Source organism: Rhea pennata, chromosome 1 (assembly GCF_028389875.1).
Source record: "Rhea pennata isolate bPtePen1 chromosome 1, bPtePen1.pri, whole genome shotgun sequence".
Taxonomy (NCBI): Eukaryota; Metazoa; Chordata; class Aves; order Rheiformes; family Rheidae; genus Rhea; species Rhea pennata.
Window position 1 is genome coordinate 136,554,545 of NC_084663.1, and position 21,529 is coordinate 136,576,073.

General features: G+C 36.5%; 1 protein-coding gene across 1 annotated transcript in view; it reads right to left on the minus strand.

The window, feature by feature from the left end:
* Positions 1-6,253: 6,253 nt before the first annotated feature.
* EGFL6 (EGF like domain multiple 6) overlaps positions 6,254-21,529 on the minus strand; it is a 46,967-nt gene continuing 31,691 nt past the window's right edge. Inside the window, exons 9-12 of the mRNA XM_062574539.1 lie at positions 14,439-14,519; positions 12,381-12,467; positions 10,723-10,988; positions 6,254-9,604 (exon numbers count right to left, since the gene is read on the minus strand). Coding sequence (XP_062430523.1) covers positions 9,509-9,604; positions 10,723-10,988; positions 12,381-12,467; positions 14,439-14,519 — 530 coding nt within the window. The 3' untranslated portion in view covers positions 6,254-9,508. The remainder of the gene's footprint in view (positions 9,605-10,722; positions 10,989-12,380; positions 12,468-14,438; positions 14,520-21,529) is intronic.

The following is a 21,529-nucleotide window of genomic DNA, read 5'->3' on the forward strand; positions in this document are numbered from 1 at the left end:
TAAACAGTCACATGAAAATTATGATTATTATTATAAGGAATACTATATGATTTAACAAAAGACATATGAAATTCTTGCGTAACTAACACCAATAAGGATTTCACCAAGGAAACCCTAGGAATCTGTTATCATATTCGTAATCTTTTTGACCGAGTGAAAACAAAATAAATAACAGGAATCAAGGATATTTTCAATGGAAAAAAGCTCATTCTTTCATATATACAAAGCCCCCAAACATGTTATTTTGCCCATGAACAGCTTCCTAAGCAAAATGTTAGTTACATATTTATGTCATGCCTAGTATAATTTCTAGTGGTTAACATTACATGAACAGTATTTTGATTTTGTAATATCACTGTTAAAGATTAACTGTGCAAGCATCCTGAAGAACACAATTTAAGTTCATTAATGGCTAAGAGTAAAGTTCCAGTGTATTTTCTCTCCAGCTGTGAAGTTGGCTTATGAACCTTTTGTCCTCACGCCTCTACCCCACCTCCTGTTCTTTGCAGTGCAGTAGTTTGCCACTCCTTTTGGTTTGGTTTTGTTTCTGGATTGGATCATGTCAACAATGCAGTTTTTCAGTATGGCATACAGTTGTATAGGTACAATAGTGAGGGAAGGGATGTGGGAAGCTGGGAAGAAAATGAACAGCCAGGTGATGAAGAGATGGAGAGGAAGAGAACTCAAACTGTCCTGCTGCCTAAAAAGAACATTTGTTTATTTACATCTTTGTAAAGACTCTCAGTGCTTTAAACAACTTATTATCTTATTGATAAATATTTCATACCTAACAACATTTATGTACTACAAAATTAAGTGTATTCATTACCCTGTTAATAGGAACCATGTGCCCTTTCTCATATACAAACCCTCATATGCTTCTTTTACTCATCTATCCAACATCCTAAATGTTAAGGCTATGTCTAGTTTAGCAAGTAGCATGGTACAGCAGGGCTGGATCTGCAGTGTTTTGTACATCAGGCAGGTTCTAGTTTGGCCTGGTGTAAAATGTTCGTAGTGCTAGGTGTACTCCTGAAGCACATTTTCCAGTTTAGTTGCATGAAAGAATCCAATTTACATGCTCTAAAACCACTCTTCAGTGTGAACCAAGGCTGAGTAAGTTGAAATACGTGAGACTTGCAGCATCTGTTATATTCAGTCATATGCATAAATAGTCCCCGAATCTTACGTGGAAGAACAAAGCTGGCTGTCATATTAATGGAGTGAAATATTTGACAAAATGCGCCTTGATGTTTAAAAAGTGATTTACAGTCAGGGTTTTTTAGGGGAGAAGGAACATGCTTTCTAAGGAGCCTTGCCCATTGTATAGTAATCTTTACTAGATAGCCTCATCCTGCAAGATGCAGATCATGCTGTAGGATCAGTTTCTGAAGTAGCACAAGCTGTAGAGCTTTGCTTCTCACTACTGCAGAGCACTTGCAATCTGCTTGTCTTGTTAACAGTCACTTTAAATACAATATTTTCCACAGGCTTTTCTGATTTTTCCTTTCTCAGTTCTTCATCCCAGAGGAGTACAAGGGGGTACCTATATTTTTCATGTTTGCTAACTGCCCATCAGATGTAAGATGGGCAGGAGAACTGTTGATAAAAGCATCTTGAGAGAGGCACTCGGATCCAGCAAATTATGAAAGAAAGAAAAAGTGGCCCACGGAAAGAGAGATGCACACTATGGCATTTGTTTCATGGTTAGTTCATGCCTTAGTTCTTTCTAAAGAGATTTCTGATTCAGTACCTCTCAATTTGAAGGTTTTATTTTGTCAAAAAAAATCTTAAATTTATATTGGTTTTACAGTTCCTAGAAGAAACAAAATCTGTCCATGATCCAAATGTATGATCCAGTTCATGAAAAGGCACACTACCTTACCACTAGTAAGGTAAAAAAAAAAAAATAAATAAAATAAGAAAAAGAAAAAAAAATGACATGCTGCAAGCACTAGTGAGTGAATCATTATAACAAAATGAAATGGAGATCAAATTGTATCAAGATGTATGATCTAGTTCATGAAAAGGCACACTGCCTTACCACTAGTAAGTTAGGAAAAAATGACATACTGCAAGCACTAATGAGTGAATCATTGTAACAAAATGAAATGGGGATCAAATTGTATCAAACAGTCATCTCTGCCTTCATCCTTAATGATAAATGGAATGGAATCCTTTACAAATTTCATACTGATATACTGTGAAAATCCAGTATACTTTCATACTCTGACAGATTTCATTTTATGAGAGTGCCTCCTACCAGGTAGACAGCATTTGAGGCATGTTCATTCACACAAAGAAGCCTTGGATACCTATTCATTTCAGGGATCATTTTTATAGTTTTAGGATCTGATCCAGTTTTGAGAGGGAGGTGGATCAGGCCTTGAATTTCCTTAGGCTAAATTTGAATGGCTGTTGTTTGTGTGTGATCAGGCAAAACTTTTATAACCGGGTGGTGGATGAGCTTGACAGTAACACTACTCAACAGTAACACTGCTCACCTGTCCTAATTATGGCTGTTCATGCTATTTATATGCCTTGACTACTGTGGATTAAACTCACTCTAGCTTATTCTTAGACACTGAGTGGGACACCTGTACAACTGTCACCTACCTCCTAGTCCTTTACAGTGAGGGGTAATGTTTTCATGTCTTCTGTGTTCCACAAAGCCAAAACCCCTCTTCTGTTTCCATCTTGACATACTGGAGATAGAAAGCTGCTGAATTCTTTGATCTCCCAGCCAGCTGTTACCAAGTGCCACAAGTGACATATTCAGTGTCACACCTGAGTGCATTGCCATGGCCTCTCCCTCATGAGATGAGATGACATACCAGGCTTGTCCTCTGGCATGTGACAGGTGGTGTTGCTCTCTCACATACTGGAGGGGTACTTAATTGGTGTGAGGGCAGTAGGCTGATTCAGGGGTAGATTGTGCTCGAAGTTATCCTCAGGTTATTCATTCCCTTACAGCAAAGAACAAAAAACAGTCTGACCTAAGTGTGAACTCACTTAACTAACACCTTCCCTGCGGCAATCATGAGTGAGTTTCATATTTGATTAGTCTGAGTGCACGTGCAGTGAATTCTGTTTTTAGTCTTGCTGAGACTGGTTGCTAACAAAAAAAAATACATTTCCTGATTGGCATTTTCACTGCATTGTGAAAAGAAGGAGCATAACTTCAGCTTATCATTGCCAGAAGGTTGATCAAAAGCCATCAAAAGAAAGAGGATTAAATGAACAAAATTATAAGGATTATTATAAAGTATTACTGATTGTACTATTTTAATCCTTATGAATTCCACTTCAAAGTGTACCATAAATAATGGGTCAAAATCCTAGATCCAAGACTAAAAGCTTTATCAAAATGTTGTTCCTGAAAGTAATGTTACAGATGAGATCAATTTCTCTGATTAACCTTGTTATGACACTATAGGTCCCTAAATTAGACTTTCTAAAAAGTCTGGCAGATGTCCAGTGACACATTTCCTTCCTGTCAGACCTTACACAGCCCCTGAAGCAAAGGCCTGTCATTCCATCCTGCTTCAGGAAGACTGTAACCAGCCTCTGGTAGCTTGGGAAGAACACTGCAGCATGAATATATAAAAATCTCTAATCACCACTTCAGAAACTATTTTATGGGCAGAGGTGGTATTAGACTCATGTGTGCTCTGAGCAGAGGCCAAGATACAAGACTCACCCTTCTCACCAGTGCATTGAATGGCTTGCATTGCGCCACAGCTCAGCTGACTAAGGTCCACCGTTACTCAGAGAAGTAGCCCTGGCTGTTCCCTCTCAAGTCTGATTCTGCATCTGGACACCATCTAAAGTACTTAGAGTGTATGTGTTAGAGTCTGACTACATTGCAAGTGCAAGGCAGCACAGAAACTAAGAATATGTAGGAGAAGGCTGCACTGAAGTGTACGTTCTCCTCCTGACTTGTGGCTGTGCTAGCTCAAGGTTGGTGTGCCTTCCCTGGACTGCCTTACTATTCTGGTACTACATTCTGAGTGTCTTTCTGTGATTTTATTTATAATACATTATGGGACAACTAACTTCTTTAAGAGTTTCAGAAGCAGATATTATTTTTGCTGTCACTTGAAGATCTGATGACTAACTCTGGGTAGTCATCTCTTCTGTGTGTTTCTACAAGCAATGAAAATCAAGCTTAGATAAGCTCCCTCCAATTTGAGGACCAATTAATAGGAGGCAGTCCTGAAGTCTTTGTGAATTTTCTGGAATGCTGAAAGGTGCTGAACCTAGAGAATGAAGATGGTGCACATAAAGTGAACTGGGGAGGATTAATGAGAGCTATTTAGCATATGCATCCTGACTCTTCCATGGCAGGAGTACCAGTGCATGGTGGAGGTCTCATACTGTCAGAAAACCTGAAATTTAATTACCAGCAGGATCTGTGAAGAAATTCTGCCAGAGAAGGAGTACTGTTAGGGAGCTACCTGAGTAACTTGCCCAGCCATGAAGAGTGCTTACTTGAGAGAATCTCTACCAGCATGAAGAAGCATGGTATCTTTTTCTGCCTGTTCTTTTCTGCTATATGTCTACAGTTAACCAGTGTGGTTGTTGGTTAGCCAAATATCAGTTTGCCATGCAGTTCTTAAAGTTGTGTTTGTTCTGGTGTTGTTCACGTATGCAACGTTCGTGAAATAGTAACTGGACATTAAAGAAGAAGGTTCTCAATTTGTGATGACCACTGATAAGCACATGGACTGAAGGTATCAGCAAGTAAGAAGTTAAATGCAAAGTGGTCCTATTTTTAGCACTGTAGGACATGGTGGACACCAATGTCAATATGGGAAATATAGGAAAGATACATGGGAACCCAGTATGGAAATGGGATGTTTACACGCTTCATGTGCTTTTTGCCTTTTTCCTTTTTGTCTTGAAGTGCCAGGAGGCATTTCAAAAGTTTCTGTAGTTAAGCTCAGATCATTTTCTTTAGAAGTAATAGCTAATTTAGAGTCCCTGAGTATATAGATGTAATGTTGATTGTTTATTCCTTCTTCATTACTTTCCAGTCACTCACAATCTGTTTTCCCATCCCATTTTCTTTTTCAACAATTCAGTATCACAAGATCCTTTGCAGTCAGCTTTAGGTTTGACTGTCTTGCATAACGTTGTATCAGCTGCAAAATTTGTTACCTTGTTTGGGTGATTCTCAAGTCTCCCTAGCCTCTATGAAAAGTTACTGCTTCTTTTATCACTGAGGCAGTTTCAAAGAAGACAATGGAAATTAGAACGGCTATATGTGTTTATATCCTGGCCAAGAAGGATATGTGATGTTAATGAGTAATTCACTGTAAAGGCATGTTTGGCTTTCTTGAGTATTTTGTTACTCCAGGATCTGCTCTAGTGCTTTTAACATCTGCTCTGAATGTTACTTGGTTTAGAACAGGAATAGTGCTTGAGAGGATAGCTTTTTTATTTAGAAGTAACCCATACCAGCAAATTAAATGTGCCTCCAAGACACCTGCTTCATTTACGCTACTAAAAATGGGGCTGCTGCATGCAGAATGCCTCCTAGGAATTGTTCCTGGAATATTCTGACTCCCAAATTGTGCCTGGGAATCAGTTAAGGGAGTGCTTGGAGTTGGGCCATGACCATGCATGTGTGTGAAGATATTCAGTGCTCCTGCACAACATCCAGGTGGTTGAAGGAGCGTGATCTTTGCATAGAAGTAAAGAGACAAGCATATAAGGGATACAGAATGAAACTGTATTTTAAGGACAGTTTAGTTAAACTCAAATCTGTATTTCTAATGGCATCAAATACACTACTTCTTTATCATACATTTTATTGTTTTAGATGGTATTTAGCTTTGACATTTTTTCAAGGTATTTTATTTACTTTCATTAATAATATAAATCAATATTTTACTTTCATTTTTAAGTTAATTAATAAATGTGGGATTAAAGTTAGCATTATTCTGAGGATTTAAAAGGATCACTATTCAAATGATTTCTATAATCTGTCCAAGGAAAATATTCTTCTCAGGGCTGCATTTGAAATAGAAATTAGTATAATGCATTTCATAAATGTTAAGAATGTTGAGAAACTGAATTCTTGAATAAGGATTTTAAGTCAGAGTATTAGGTTATTTCCTGAAAAGGGAAACCAAAACAGAAAACCAAACTTCTCAAACATACACTCATGCTTTATTGAGTCAGTCAGGACTAAATACTCCTCAAAAAAAAAAAAAAAAAAAAATCACAACAAGTATTTTGTCAATGATTCAATAATGTTCACTCACTGAAAAGTTGAGGTGTGCCTTGGAGGGCTGGCTCAGAGAGACTGGGTGAATTGTATTAATGTAACTGTTGAAATTCAACTAAAAGGCAGGTACTTGAGAAGTAATTACCAAAAATAGAAATTCTTTTCCATCAAAAATATTTTTGCCATGGTGAGTTTTTACATAACAGTATATATGACCAAATAATTTGTCACCAACTCTTTCTCATTACTTACTTTTAATTAATATATTGTCGTAGATTTCAGTACATGCAGGTTTCTGACTGTATTCTAAAAACTTTATAGCATGTTATGAAGTAAATATGAGCAGTAATCAGTCACTGAAAGCATTTCTCCATTATCTTCATCCTCAAGATCCTTAAGAATTGCAGTGGGGAATCCTTACTTAATATGTATAAAACTAACATCTCATAATTTAAAAAAATATTTTAAGATCATTTCAATTGCAGGCTACAAGATAACTATCTTGTGGGAACATGCCTAAGCATTTCCATGTATTCGAGGCTGACAAAATGAAATGTCTCCTTTAATTCTTCTGATAGCTGGAGAAAAGTGATTGAAAACTTTTGTTGTACAACCTTCAAGATAAAATGATCACATCTGTACAGCATGTTTTGAAGGATGTAGTGTAGTGTTGGATAATTAGCTTAAAGCTCTCTTTTTCCATTAACTTGTAGGCAGAGTACTGTCTCCAAAGTTCAACAGACTTCAGAGCAGGAAAGGATGTTATCAGAGTTCAAGTCACTTGACTGTAGTGTACTTTTTACATTTTGAAATACTCCGTTTGCAACAAAAAACATTTCAGTTTTGCTCTTGAGATCTTATGCTAGAATTATTTCTATGATCTACTGCGATGCATTCATTATTATATTTGACAATCCATTGTGAACAAATTGGTAACAACTTATGTACCTGCTGCAGAAAGCATTACAGAAGTTATTGTAATCTTTGCTGATAAATGCAAATTGTTTTCATGCTTATGCTGTGAAATACAAAGTATTTGCTTTTTATCTTGTCTTTCAGGTAGAATACTACTAGTGAAGTAAATGCCACAGTCATGATCGAGCCAATGAAAAATAAATATTGGTATGTCTGGTTCCTTATTAAATCATGAACATTGTGCTTGCTCTTTGTCCTTTCTGTACTGAGCAAGTAGTCTCTAGATACTACACCTTATGTAGGCAGTATTTAACCTATGATGAATATAGGGATGAAATGATTTTTATATTTCAAATGACTGCACATATAAGAAATGCCTAGCTGCACTTCTTTCAAGTAGTCTAGGTCTGTTCTAGGTATATAGTTCAAATACATCTTTTGCATGATAGTGTTCAAACCAGTGATGCATAAAGTTTATAAAGAAATGTAGGATTCTTAAGCTTTGGAGGCACTGTGTACATATAAATTATTGCTGTTTGAAGTTAGACACACAAAATTTGATTACAATAGTATTCTTTTGTTTTCTCAATCTTCAGTAAGGATAGAACCATTCATCTTCAGACACTAAGACCTCTCTAGGAAAAGTTAGTTAATAAAATACTTCCATGACTCAATCCTACTTTTCTGACTCATTTTAATCAGGATCTTCAAGGACTTTAAGATCATAGTAGCCATCTAATCCATATCCATTCCTGAGGGAAGTTTCCCCTCACTTTGAAACTCTTTTTTTTTTTTTTTTTTCATTTTTTTCCCCTTGCGATTATAGAGAGTTTGTTGCTCTCAGGTTCTTATTCTGTCATTTCCTCAGCACCTCCAAAGACACCAGCAAAGAAATTCATATGTCAAAGCTGAAATCTATGTACAGTTCTCAAAGCACCTGTTCCATAAAACACACAAGTTCTAGCAAAAAGCAAATATGCAGATTATATTGTTATTGAAAACTTTCCAGATATTTCCAGTCTTGTTTACCATTTCCTCAACTGTGTTAAAAGTTCAAAAAGATTGAGTTTTAACAAGAAATGTCTCAAACCAACCTGACTTGCTTCATAGATACAATTCAAGGTCTTTGGACTTTTGGAGTTAATTTGCTTTTTTTAAAAAAAGCTTGGGTTAGGCTAAATTCTTCAGGGTTCTTCAATGTCGCTCTCCAAAAGTTCGTTCAATTATTTCAGGTGTCCCCTTTTTCATACAACAAATGAAATAAAGGGCATCACTAGTGATAAATGATGAGCAGTCAAATCAGAAGGGGACATACAGAGCTAACCAAGAGCATTACCTATGCACTCACATATAACTGAACATTTCCTGAAACAGAATTTCTCCATGGACATCTCTGTCCTCTTGGGATTCAGACTGTTAGGACTGTTAGGTACTTTCAGAAGATAGTACAAGAGAGGAGAAGGTAGTCTTTTGCTCCAAGGCATAGGCATTGACTTCTGCTCAGAAAAAGTGGAACCTGGATTCTGAGCCCTTCTCAATTGTGTACGTGTGTGTAATGTGCATTTGTACATATGCATGTTTGTGCTCATGCATGTGGGGGAAGGAGCAAAGTGTCCTTTCTGTGAAAACGTTCAGTTCACCAATCAGGCCAATAAGCTATGCTGTACCCTGGAAAATGAAAACTGTTGGTTCACACCTCTGTGAAGTAAATAAAGCCTACATAAATGCTTACAAAAATATACGGGGATCATTACTAATTTGTGTGACTAAAAGACATGGATAGCAAACTGTTACATACTTTATTAACAATGAAAATACATCTAAAAGAAATAACTCCACTTACAACTTGCTTACCTCTACTGAGGAGGAAGAAAACCTCCTCTCTTTCCTCTTGTTGAATAGCCTTAATATCTACACACTATGTAGGAAGTTAAAGTTACATCACCTGACGGGGTAACAACATCTTAACTATTGCTTTATATTCTTGTGAAGTAGGGAGAAATAAAATAGAAGATGTAAGAACAGTCTTGAGAAGAACTTCAAGGAATAAAAGCCTACCAATTGTAGAAAGGTTAGAAAAATATTTCAATACTTTATAAACCCTGACCTTGAATGATAAAATACAGTACTGCTACACACAAAGCATGTATTAGAATAATTAATTTAAAAAGGTATACCAATAAGGATATTCTGCATCTTGCACTTCTCAGTTTTTCTGTTTGCATTGCTTCATTAAGTTCAAGGCACATTTTGGGTTTTTTTTGGTTTTGTTTTTTATCTAGAGAATGATAAAAAAAAATGCACGACTAGTAAGGCAAATATTAAAATAGGATTAAAATCAACATACTGAAATCTCCATTATCAGGTATCTTCAGGACATAGACCAGAAGCTAGTATAACATTGTCCACTCCAATTTCTCCAGTTTTGCCCTTCCCGCGTTCTGATTCAAAAGTAATCTGTCATAAGAAAAGAGGTGTATTATCAGTGACAATGTGGTTTATCCAACCATTCAGCAATTCTTAATGTTAATTAGCTATAATGCTACATCTAAGGAATATTATATCACAATGTAGGAAAGACTTACTGACTTAAATCCTTGCAATTTTTATAATTTCCTTGTAATATTTGAACTAGACTGATAATCCTCTACACAGATATACTATACCAAATTAATTCCTTTAATAGGATTACTTACTGTCATTGTACAAAGAAAATGCAAATTGAGTGAAGTCTTATATAGCTATATCACAGAATATGATGTTTGTGCACTCCTTCCTTAGAGACATTGCAGCTGTCCATTTTCCATCTATTTTGAAGCTTAGTTTTTGGATCCCATATATACCTTACATTCATTTTTGTGACTATGATGTCTGGGCTTTTAGTTTACACTCTGATTCTTGTTTATGTAAGGGCTCTTGTACGTCATTTTAGCAGTACGAAGAACCTTAAAAAGGGTTTGCATTTCGTTTATGCTCACAGCAGAACCCTTTACACATCAGTAAAAGCATACATTCATATGAATGAAAACCAGGCCCTAGAATTTAAAGGAGAAACTTGCTGATTGAGCCTTGATTGCGGCAGTTGTCAGATACATACGAGTTCACAGTGTTCCCTGCTGTTAGCATTTCATGCTCCACCTAGGTTGATTGCCCACCCTTGATTATAAACGATGTCACTTTTTCACTAATGGTCTGGTTTTGCGTAGTTTGAGAGTGCTCTGTTGCATGAAACAAGTATCATTTTTCATCCTTCCCAGCACAGATTTATGCCTTTTGTTGCATGAGATATTAAGCAGAGATTTTGATTGATTGTATTATTTTATAATCTGGTGCAGTTTTTACAAAATGATAGGATTACTAGCATCAGTGTCCTGGCTAAGTGGGGTAATTCACTTCTGAAATTTCAACCAGATAACTTTTCTGCCTCCTTAATACTGTGTTCCTGTTTCTCATTTCAGGTTTTCAATTGCCATTACTTCTACTGTCTGTGGAACACTTAAGTATTAGGAAATTAAGCTGTTGTTGTGTTGTTGTGCTGGTTGTGGTGGTTGGCTTATAAATTGTCATATACTTACACTGTTGGTTGTTTCCGCTCCCTGAAATATTTCTATTTTTCCAGTGCTCCACCTTTCATCTTTTCCTTTGCTTTGCTCCCAGACAGGAGCCCTTTTTTTGCTGGCCAGGAACACTCGAAGTTTCCCCACTTTCTCACCAGCAAGCCGATAACTGAAAATCAAGCAGTAGCTGCTCTTTGGTTTGAGGTCAGTAAGGAGAAGTTTTAGACGTCCCATATCCTTCTTGTGTCCCACAAAGGCTGGAACTGCCATGTAGTAACCATCACCTTGTAACAAAAAAAAAAAAAAAAAAAAAAAAAGAAAAGAAAAAAGAAAAAGGAAAAGGTGCCTTTAATGGACTTGTATTACTTATTAGCAAATTGAATACAATTTTGCTAAGAAAACAATAGGAAGCTCTGTTACTTGAATAATTTAAAATCAGACTGGAGAAAAGCAGCAGGGAGTATACTTCACAAGAATGAGCTTGCGCTGTTGGAAGTTAGAGCAGTTTATACAGGAATAGAGGAGATGAGTTCATATTTCATTGGCAATTACAGTCATTCTTCCTAATTTTCTGTATCTTTCAAAGGCAAAATTATCTCATTTTTTTCAAATGCAACACCCTGAAATATGCTGCTGTGCCTTTGTGGTCCAACTATTTCAAACACTTGGGCTAGCTGAGTAGTGTTAGTTCAAGTCTCTCTCCACTGCCCTCCACAGTGATGACAAGCTCATGAAGGAGCTGATAGTTTATTCCACAAATCCTGCAGGTCCACTCAGCTGAGAAAGACATGATAGGGCAATGGGATAAAACATCTCAGCCAATACATAAAGTAATACTCAGCAAATCTAAATTTGGAGGAACAGGATTAGGCCTAAGTAAGGTCTTCCTGGAAGTGATAAGATAAAGAAAGGTCTTGAGGGAGAGGAAATATATAGAGCAGGAGAGGAAGAATTAGTGAAGAAAGACGGGGATGAATTGGTCCCTACTGCAGCACCTTCCACAACATTTCTGGTGTCACAATGAAAGATACATCCTTTGAAGCAAGTTTCTTCAGCCACACCTTTCTAAAAACACCAGCACAGTAATCACATGTTGCACTCATGGAACATTTTGTCAGGTTTCAGGCCTGCCATTGCAGTAGTCAGATATTGGTGGCTCTTCAACAGTGCTCTCCCTTGGCTCATTCTAAGTAATGACTTAACTACTTCAACTTTCAGACTGACACTTCTGATCAGTTATCACAGTGCTATGTCTAAACCATGTGCATGACTACTACATTGCCACATCCATCTAAAGAGATGGCAGATAGTTGTTAAATGCTCTACCAGTCTTTGAGAGGCTTACTCTAATTTAAAGGTTTAAAGCCTAAACTCTAATTTAAAGGTGTATATTGTTTTATATCTTGCAATTCTTACAAATTTTTTGTAATCCTTTTTCTCATATTTTGTTTTTTTTTGTGCTGAAATATATTTCTGAGTAGCAATTGCCATGGATATTTCGAAAAAAACAATTTCCACCCCATCTTCTTTTCCTCCTTCTATGACTATTGCTTTTCTAAAGATAACCCATTGATAGGATACCTAACTGCTGTTTCCATTCTCCCCTCCTTCCTCCTCTTTTCTGAGGTGCTGAGCCATCAAATTAAACCATAACTAGAAGACAGATATTTAAATACCAGTATCTCGATCCGCAAGATTCCAGTCAAAGTCATCATCAGTATCTTGTTTCCAGTCACAGACCCCCCGGCTGAAACTGCAATCAACTGGAAAAAAATTGAGAATGGAAACAGAGAGACAAGAACAGCATTATGTAAGTATTGATAAAAATGATTTGCTTCTATTCATCTCTGTATGAATGTGTAAGTCATTCTAAAAGTATCCAGAATCTGAGTTCACATACTGTTGACCGAGATTAGATTGCAAAAAAGCAAAATACTAGAATTGATGAAGTAATTATTTCCTTAACTCAGCAAAATCTATTGTAACTTTTTATTGCCAGTCTTTCACCTGTATATGATTTTATATTTTGTTTTGTACACTGAATGCCTGCTGATTGCCAGGTGTAGTTTGAGGTGTCAGTTTTGGAACTCTAGCACCATAACACCATGGTTCAGGATATGCCAAGTTTAGAGGTTCCTCCCTCCATGTGTTATACTTCTGTAACGGTAACCAGCTGAGATGCTCAAGCTCCAGTTCTTTCCATTTAAAGGGAGAGGCAGGCCTCCCATGAGAGGAATCATGTACTTCAGCACTCAATACTCTTTTAACACAAAACTGGAAATAGCCCAGATCAGTTGACCTTTAGAGTACACTGCAAAAACCTCTCATAGAGTGCACCACAACCTTTGTAACTCTGCAGAAGTATTATATATTAAGAAAAAATCACTGTGCAGCACAAGCACAATAGGTCAGATTAAGAATAATAGATCAGCCATCTGAAGTTCATTAGAAAGACACAGTCATGTTGTTCTTTTAATATATTTTATTATGAGATAGAAAAGTGCAGGATATGGCATTTAGAGATCATTACTGTGTAAATACTTTGTTTCTAAGACTACAGCTCCTCTCTGGATGGGAAAAAAACACAGTATTTCATATATACTGTTAGCCTGCATGTTTGTCTATTTTGATTGTTTAAGATTTATAAGTATTTATGGATCATTTTGGGGTAAAAACCACCTTGTCTAAGAAGAACCCCAGTTACAGTTAATCCCAACATTTCAGATGCTCCTCATTAGCTGGTAAATCCACAGGAGAATGTTGCTGCTCTGTGAATGCATTAGCTCAATGCAATCTCTTGTTTCAACCTCTTGAATTCTGCTTTCTCAATGGCTGACATAATCAGGTCCATACAGTCAGACACATGGTTGTGTCTTACAGCATATTTTTAGCTTCCCATTCACTTCACCTACCCCAGAGAGACTGCACAGCTTAAATTCAAGTTGTTGTATCATATAACTCTACCACTATGAGAGGGTGACAAAGGCCTTTGATCTGCTTTTACGTTCTGCTTTGACCAGAACTACACTACAATCTATTATAGTTCCCAGCAGCTAGTGAAGCTTTCTGTTTCAAAACATGTGAAATAGTGTCCTAGGGCACGGCAGAAATTTAAGTTTTGTACATAAATTGGACCTCATATGGTCCTCTGATTTTATAATTTTTTAATGTGGCAAAGAGAAGAAAATACCATCTTACTCTGATATCCACAGGACATATTGATGAACTGTGGAATAGCAGGAATTCATAAGAATTTAATTAATTTTTAAGATTCAGGATAAATATTTATTTAGTCTTATTCAGAGGAAACTTCTGGCATCTGATAGAGGCCAGGAGAAAAGCCAAAAGAAATTCAGTGAAGAATGTTTGGATATGGTTGCATATATGCAACACTCTTCTAATATGCTTTCATTTTGTAGGTAACCAAAATGACTTTGTTTTTCATGACTCATGTTTTTCATAAATCAAGTGAAATTTAATTGCAAGTCAGGTTTCTGGGAGGGGGAGCTTTCTGTACATTTATAAGCAGTTAAAAGGTATCTTTAAAAAAGACACAAAATTAGATTCACATACTGGAACTGCCAGAATGGTTTGCGCCAGATACTGTGTCCAAAATGCTAAGAAAACTTGTTTTATGTTAAAGACTTTAAAACTTGTTCTGAAGCTTAGCTAGTAACGATTGCCATGAAAACACACAATACACAAGAAAATAAATACTGTAGAGAATAATCTACCTTCTTGCTCTGGTGTTGATACTGGAACTTTCTTCTGTGCCAGAAGAGGACCAAAGGCAGCTGCTTCTTTAGCCTTGGGAACTAAGAAAATAACTAGTCAGGTGCTAAATCATAACAGAAGCAGAAAGTGCAACTTTATTCCTCTATACCAGTTGCCATCGTTATTTAAATAACACAATGTATGTGTTTTCCACTACCAAACTCACATCTCTAACTCCAGTTAGATACTAGCTCTGAACTTTAAAACTCTGTTAAAATTGCTATTTTCCACATCAGTGTGTATTTTAATCTGCAGGCAATGGAGCTGTGAGATCCACAAGGTCAAAAAGCTTTGAATGTGATCTTTCTTTGGCATGGTGATCTACTTTCTTGCTACAAAATTTCAACCTATGATTGAAGCGTATGAATTATGCGCAAAGACAGTAATACAATGGCTTGGCAGCAGTCTCCAAACAGCCACCAGAAAAAAATGGATAATGTCAGAGGCTCCTCAGTGTAGAGGTCTGTGTTCACATCAGTGGTATCTGTGATGCTGTAATAGAAGCTCTGGGAAATGTTTTTTCTCTGAAGCCTTACCCGTCTCCTAAGACACAAGTTCTCCTGCAAACCTGATTAGCTCTGCTGTCTGTTGGAATGGAAAGGTGTAGTGATTGCCTTGCCTTTTCCTTGCTGTCCTTGCAGCAGTACCTGAGTACAGCCTGATGTCTTGATAGTCTGAGCTGGTGATAGCTGTGAACAACTTTTTTTCATAAAAACAGGTTGACTTGCCGTATGCCAAACTGGAAGAGCTGTTGCAGAAGCACAGTCCATGTTAACTGCATTCTCTAAGATACTGACTAATAGGAAATAGTTACTCAAGAAGTGATATTTTTCAGTAGCAACCTGAGACCAAGGCTAAACCTCTTCTATCTAATGAGCTACAAAGGTATAGGAATCTTGCAAACCCATATATTCAGTTGACTGTCAGCTCGGGCCCTCAGTATTTTTAAAGTTCTGTGATTAAGCTTCTTCTTTTGAACTATTCTAAGTAATAAATAGAGATTTAGTGTTACTCATTAAAAAAATAGCCTCAAGTTCTCTGTGTGGAGCCTATATAACTATCCAATCACATATGAGATGATCCAAAAACCTACTTTGTCTCTACTTTCAAAGAGTCCTTTGAATTGCTGCTTACAAAAGGTGTTAGTGGAAAACCTGACAGACTTTCCAGCTGTGCCACATGGTCAGCATGACTAAGAAAACCTCATGCTTCTTTCATTGCCAGATGATAGGAGCTATGAAAATGGAAATTACTTCTCCCTACTCAGCATTGTATCATTCATGCTATTAGAAGTTGGAAAGGCCAAATATTTTCATTACTTTCACATGCATGCACATTTGTTCAGGGAGCAGTTTATTTCAATGAGTTCCTCCTAGCGAGGGCTTTTCACTGAAATTCTTGGCATGTTCTTCGTCATAAGCATGTACTTAATTTTAAGAATGTGCTTACAACCCACTGTCCAAAGCCTCCTAGTACCGTAAAGACTATGCCATCTTCTTAGCTTTTCTTTTCCTGCAAAATTGTCAAAAATTGTTCTGTGTGTATGGCAAAGAACACACACACCAACAAAGAGGCCCTGGAGGCAGTTACAGAGGTGCTGAGCAAAAAAAGGAGACTCCTGCAATGTTCTGATGGATTACTAGGAGCTTGTCTTCTCTTTTTGCCCTTGCAGCATTCCCCTCACCCAGACCATTGCTTAAACCACCTGGGTAATATTCTTACTTAAGGCAAGGTTTAATGTATCTTTCATCATATTAATGTATGTCTACATATACACATTTAGGAACAAGATGAGAGATTAGGTGTTCACTGTCATACCATATGCTTGGCCCCGTGTTTAGTAAAAGAAGCTCGGGCTGTGAAAACTCATGTCAAAATGAAGAAAGCTATTAAAATATGAAAAGTTATAGAAAGAGGAGAGCAATTTAATGGAAGACAACAGTTACCGGAATGATTTATTTACTGAGTTACTGAATTACACTTGAATTTACTTGAGAGATATACATGCAGGTGTAGCTGCATGCTAGAAATACTTCAAGAGAAGAACTGTCATGCACTTAAAAAATAAAAAGAGGAAAACTTTGTATCCATATCTGGTTTTGTTTTCAAAGCTGGGCATTACACCTAGGTTCTCCACCTACTGGAAGAAGTCACCAGTGTGTTATGAAAAACTGTAAGCTTCAGATGTACAGTATGTGAGAGAGAGATAAAAAGCTTCATGTGGTCTCTAATACAAGCATGATTTAGATAACTGTAATTATGTGAGAATCATTTCTTCCCTGCAGATCAGATTGTAATGTCTGCAGTAAAAAGGTCAATATTATGCTCTTCATGAGTTCAAAAAATGCATGCATTGGGTGAGACCAGTGTATCCAATCTGGGTATCCAATTCAGATGCAAATATACATAAATTTTAAGTGCTCAATCCTATTCTCCTAAAGAGTCTAAGTTCTTTATAATCAGTGAAGAGAGAACAGTGAAGAGTCAGGGCAACTTCACGTAGGTAAGTAAGGAAACGTGACACTAAGTGATACAGCAAAAGAGCTAGTTCACTTCAAGCACGTACTTCTGTTCAATGCACAGCAGGGCTTCCTAGAAGTGCAAGCAGACACTAGTTTACTCTGTTTGTGAAGCAGGTTTGTTAGACAAGGGGCAGTGAGATGACAAAAGCAGTAAGTCTTCAGAACTGCATCTAGAAAAGCTTGGACTAAGTTGTAATATTAAAAAAAAAAAAAAAAAAGAGCAAGGAAAAAAAAAAAACCCAAACCAACAACCAGAAGCTCAACAGAATAGCTCTATGGAGCAGTGTTTTATGGCACACTCTTCAGAAACAGTGCAGAAGCACAGGCAACTAACTGTGGCACTAAATGAGCTTACCAAAAACACTCAATGGATTTTCCTTTATGTGCACTCAGTTTCACCTCTCTACTTTGCAAACTACTGTATATAAAATTACTTATAATGCATTTATATTTATGGAAATGACATTTTTTCTGAAAAATATGGTTTGGTTTAAAGCTTGAAGGTAATTTTCTATTTGTCTGGAGTAATGCATGTGCTATCTTTAAAGCTTTAATCTTTTTTCCTGTTACTGAGACTATTTCTTATATATCAGCTGCAGCATCACAATGACCTCTTGATGAGCAGCCATAGTAGAAGAACAGATATATAGCAGAATAAAAGCAGCTGTATGTTTAAGGGAACTAGTTACAGGGAGTGTAGTATATTTTTCTTTTTGTTTCTTGTTATGGTTATACGATTTTCCAATTCCCTGGAGAATGCATAAGCCTATTTTTTAGCCAATTGTAAAAACCACCTAGGCAGTCTAGTTAGCCTAATGTAAAAATAACATACAAAATCTGTGAAAAGTAACTCACCCTTAGTAATTCTAACACATACAATTCTAAAGTGTCCAAAATTGCAGCATGGGGGAACTCTCGCAAGAATAGTACTTACTGCCTACCTGACACTAGTCTCTGATGGTTAAAGCTCCTAAGAAACTCAGAAAACCAGAGTGAGTGCTGTTTATAGAGAGTTTTCCCTAAAAAGCATTGTAGCAGTAAAAAATTAGGCAGAATATAAAAGGTGGTAAAATGAAGAATAGCTTCCTATATATATAAAGCAGTCAAGAACTGCATATTTATCATTCTGTCAAACTGAGAGGAATGTCCTCCATCTCTGATGCCACATCCTCTTCTGAAAGATTTACATTGGACAACTATTATGAGCCTTTTATCTACAGTTGTGGACTATTTGAGCATTATTTGCACATGCGTTTGTCATGCATTATCAGAAAAGAATAAGACTAACAGCAAAGATCTTGATTAACTGAGAGAGTTCTCCTGTTCAGAATTAACAGCCTAGAATCCACAAGGGAAGCAATCTACCTTTAATACTGCCAAATAAACCAGGAAACCAAAGCCTCCTTATCATTCTTAGTGCTACCAAATGAAGGAGTTCAGTAATTAACATGGCTGGCTAGATTATATTCCCATAGTGTTTTAATTACGGGTACTCAAAAATTTTAATTCCCTGCAACTAAAGATTTGTATTTGTTAATTGACAAGCAGAGTCAGGTCTTCCTGAGGTATCTTGGCTAAGTTTCTCCTAAGCATTTATGTTGTTTCAGAATCAAGAATCACATTCAAAAGTGCCATTTTCTAGGATATTAAAGGTTTTTTAATCATGTGATTCCCTGAGTAGTGGATCTCTATGCATTTAGTAGATGTCAAAGAGTACATTTGCAATTATGAAGTTAAGACCTTCCATCTGTTCATGATTGCCCCCATGCCTCATGCAAGGTAGCTAACCTTTGTTAACTGCAAACTGTAACAAAAGGTTCATTTCAACCAGCAAGGGACATAGTTTAAGATAACCTCTTCTAATTTGCATTCAGACTGAGGAGGGCTGTTACTGTGTCTAAACCAAAGATGTAGATGTGGCTGGCTGAAGACCTGTAATGAACAATCCAGAGTAGAAATCTGTTAAACTGGCACACCTCTTTCACAGGCAAATGCTGAACTAACTTTCATTGATGCTTAGCTCTTATAGGTGAAGAGTAACTTTTTCATTTGAGCCTATCTCCCATGATGTTTAAAATGCTACTTTTTATTTCTTTTGACTGATTCTTTTAAAGTTACATCTTGAGTGCTGCTTGACATATTAGGTAGGCAAACATCCTGATCTTTATTTATACAAACACATATATAAGTATGAACGTGAATAGAACACCACTTTGAAATTTGTCTATAACATATGTTGCTACTGTTTTTCCATTGTAACTACAAATGGACTTTTGCCTCTGTCTGTGTATTTTGTATACTGAGGAAACCCTTGTATAGAATACAAACTGGGATTTTAGTTGGCACCAAAAATACAAGCAGCTAATGATCAAACATATACATTTAAATAGGAGCAAAAGTTAGACCTGTAATACCTACAGTTATTTTAGAATCAGGAGATGTTCAGTCCCACTTACACTTAAAAAAAAAAAATGGAGCTTTGTTCCAGAAGCAGAAGAAAGAATTGAAAGAATAAATAAGACTGGAGCCCATCAAGACATTTGAGTATGTGCTTAACCATCCCCCTAAAACACTTGAAGGATTTTTCTGCCTTGAGTACTGTTGAGGAATGTCAAACTACAGGTTTTTAATAATAAATTTATTTCTTGGCCAGTCCAAATATATTCATTTTGGATACGAATCACTGTGTTCACTGGGAAGGAGTAGAGCTCACTTCAACTCTTTATGGCAACTGAGAAATGGTCAGATTAGTGCAATGTGCAGCAAATTCAGGCTGCAACAGAAACTTTCAACCAATTGTACAAGTTTGAGTTGTGATTTTATGATGAAAGAAGAACAAGAGTATGAATGTGTACTGAATATACTAGGCATGGAATTCATTTAACCAAATGAAAAGAGAAAATTTTGATTCCTCTCATTCTCAAGTATATATTTGAAATAGGTCAGATTAACTCACCAGAAGTGTCTGTTTCTCTCCAATGATTATAGAAGGAGCTTAAGTGACTATCTTGGATGTCTACACATTTTCTAAATTTAGAATCTTACTCTTGGAGCTTCTTAAAGGTTGCTATTGTGTGGTGTCTCTCCCATGAAGCCCATTATAGTATCTAGCTAATTTTGGGCATTGTAAGAGCATACTTTTCAGAAAGTTTCTCCTATGTTGACATATAAAATCCTTAAGCTACATGTATATATGTGGAAGAAAAAAAAGGTTGTGTAAATCTACCAGCTGTAAATTTAATCTAATCACATACTCCAAAGGATCATTCAATAATATTAAAAATAAAAGTGATTTTAAAGCCCAAAGTTCAAGCAAATTAAAGTGAATTAAAGCTTGAATCAAGACTGGATTTTGTTATAACAACAAGGATCAAGTATGTCATATGGAAATTTAAAATGAAATAAAATTAATATAGGCAGCCCATCCTGAAAAATGACACAATGCCAGAAGTATTATACATAGTAGGGATCAAACAGAGCCATAAATAATACAAAGCTTATATATGCAATAAAATTCCATCTTGGGCTTTATATATACATACTACTATACATACTATATACATAGTAGTATTCCTGTGTACAGAAGCACACCAACCTTCTGCTAGTATCCCCTAGCAAAATAAAATCTCTCTGAAATATTCAGTATATAAATCCCATACATTATTAATAAGAAATTCCAGACAACTGTGACTGCAACAAGGAGAATACAGACAGAAATACAGATAAAACACAATGCCTTAATATTTTAAAAGAAATAATATGACATTCACTGTTCTCAGGTGTGAAGACGATTTTGTATAGATCTGTAACTATAAATAGTCTCTGCCTACCCATGCATATGGTATTCCGATGCTGTGTTTTGGCTGAGAAAGTCTTTGAAAATGAATCTCCACAAATAATCATGACAAAGATGGTTTGTATATTATTTTGACCTGGATTTCCCTATGGACAAACAATTTTCCCTGCATACTCTCACTCAAACTGAAATGTTGGAAACAAATCCATTCCAAATAGTGTGGAAGAGAATATTTCAACAGAAAGTGATCAACCCTTGGCAATTGCATCAGGTCACATAACCCAATACAGGGCAGCATGCATTCCATGTGTCACTAGGCACAGAGAGTAGAGTCCTCTGTCCTTTTAATCAAAAAAATGGTGACCGTACCCAGAGTGTACTATTTCTGGTACTTTCCAAGCAGGTTACAGAAGAAGCCAGTATAGATGTCTGAACTACTTTCCTCAGTCCATCAAGACATACATAACAGAAAGGCAGAAAGGGCTAAGAGAACTGACTTGAATGATTTTTTTTTTTTTTTTTTTCCGAACCGTCTGCCTTGCCTAACCTTTGAGCAAGTAGAAAAACCCAGACTGTTTTTCATGGAATTAACATTACCTAGTAGTACTATGTCCCTAAAATACTAGCCTAACAATATTCTTCTTGCAGTTCTGTTTGGAAGGAAAATGTTTGACTTTACACAAATCAGAAAAATTGGAAAGAACACTCTTGCTGAGGGTAGATATTCTTCAGG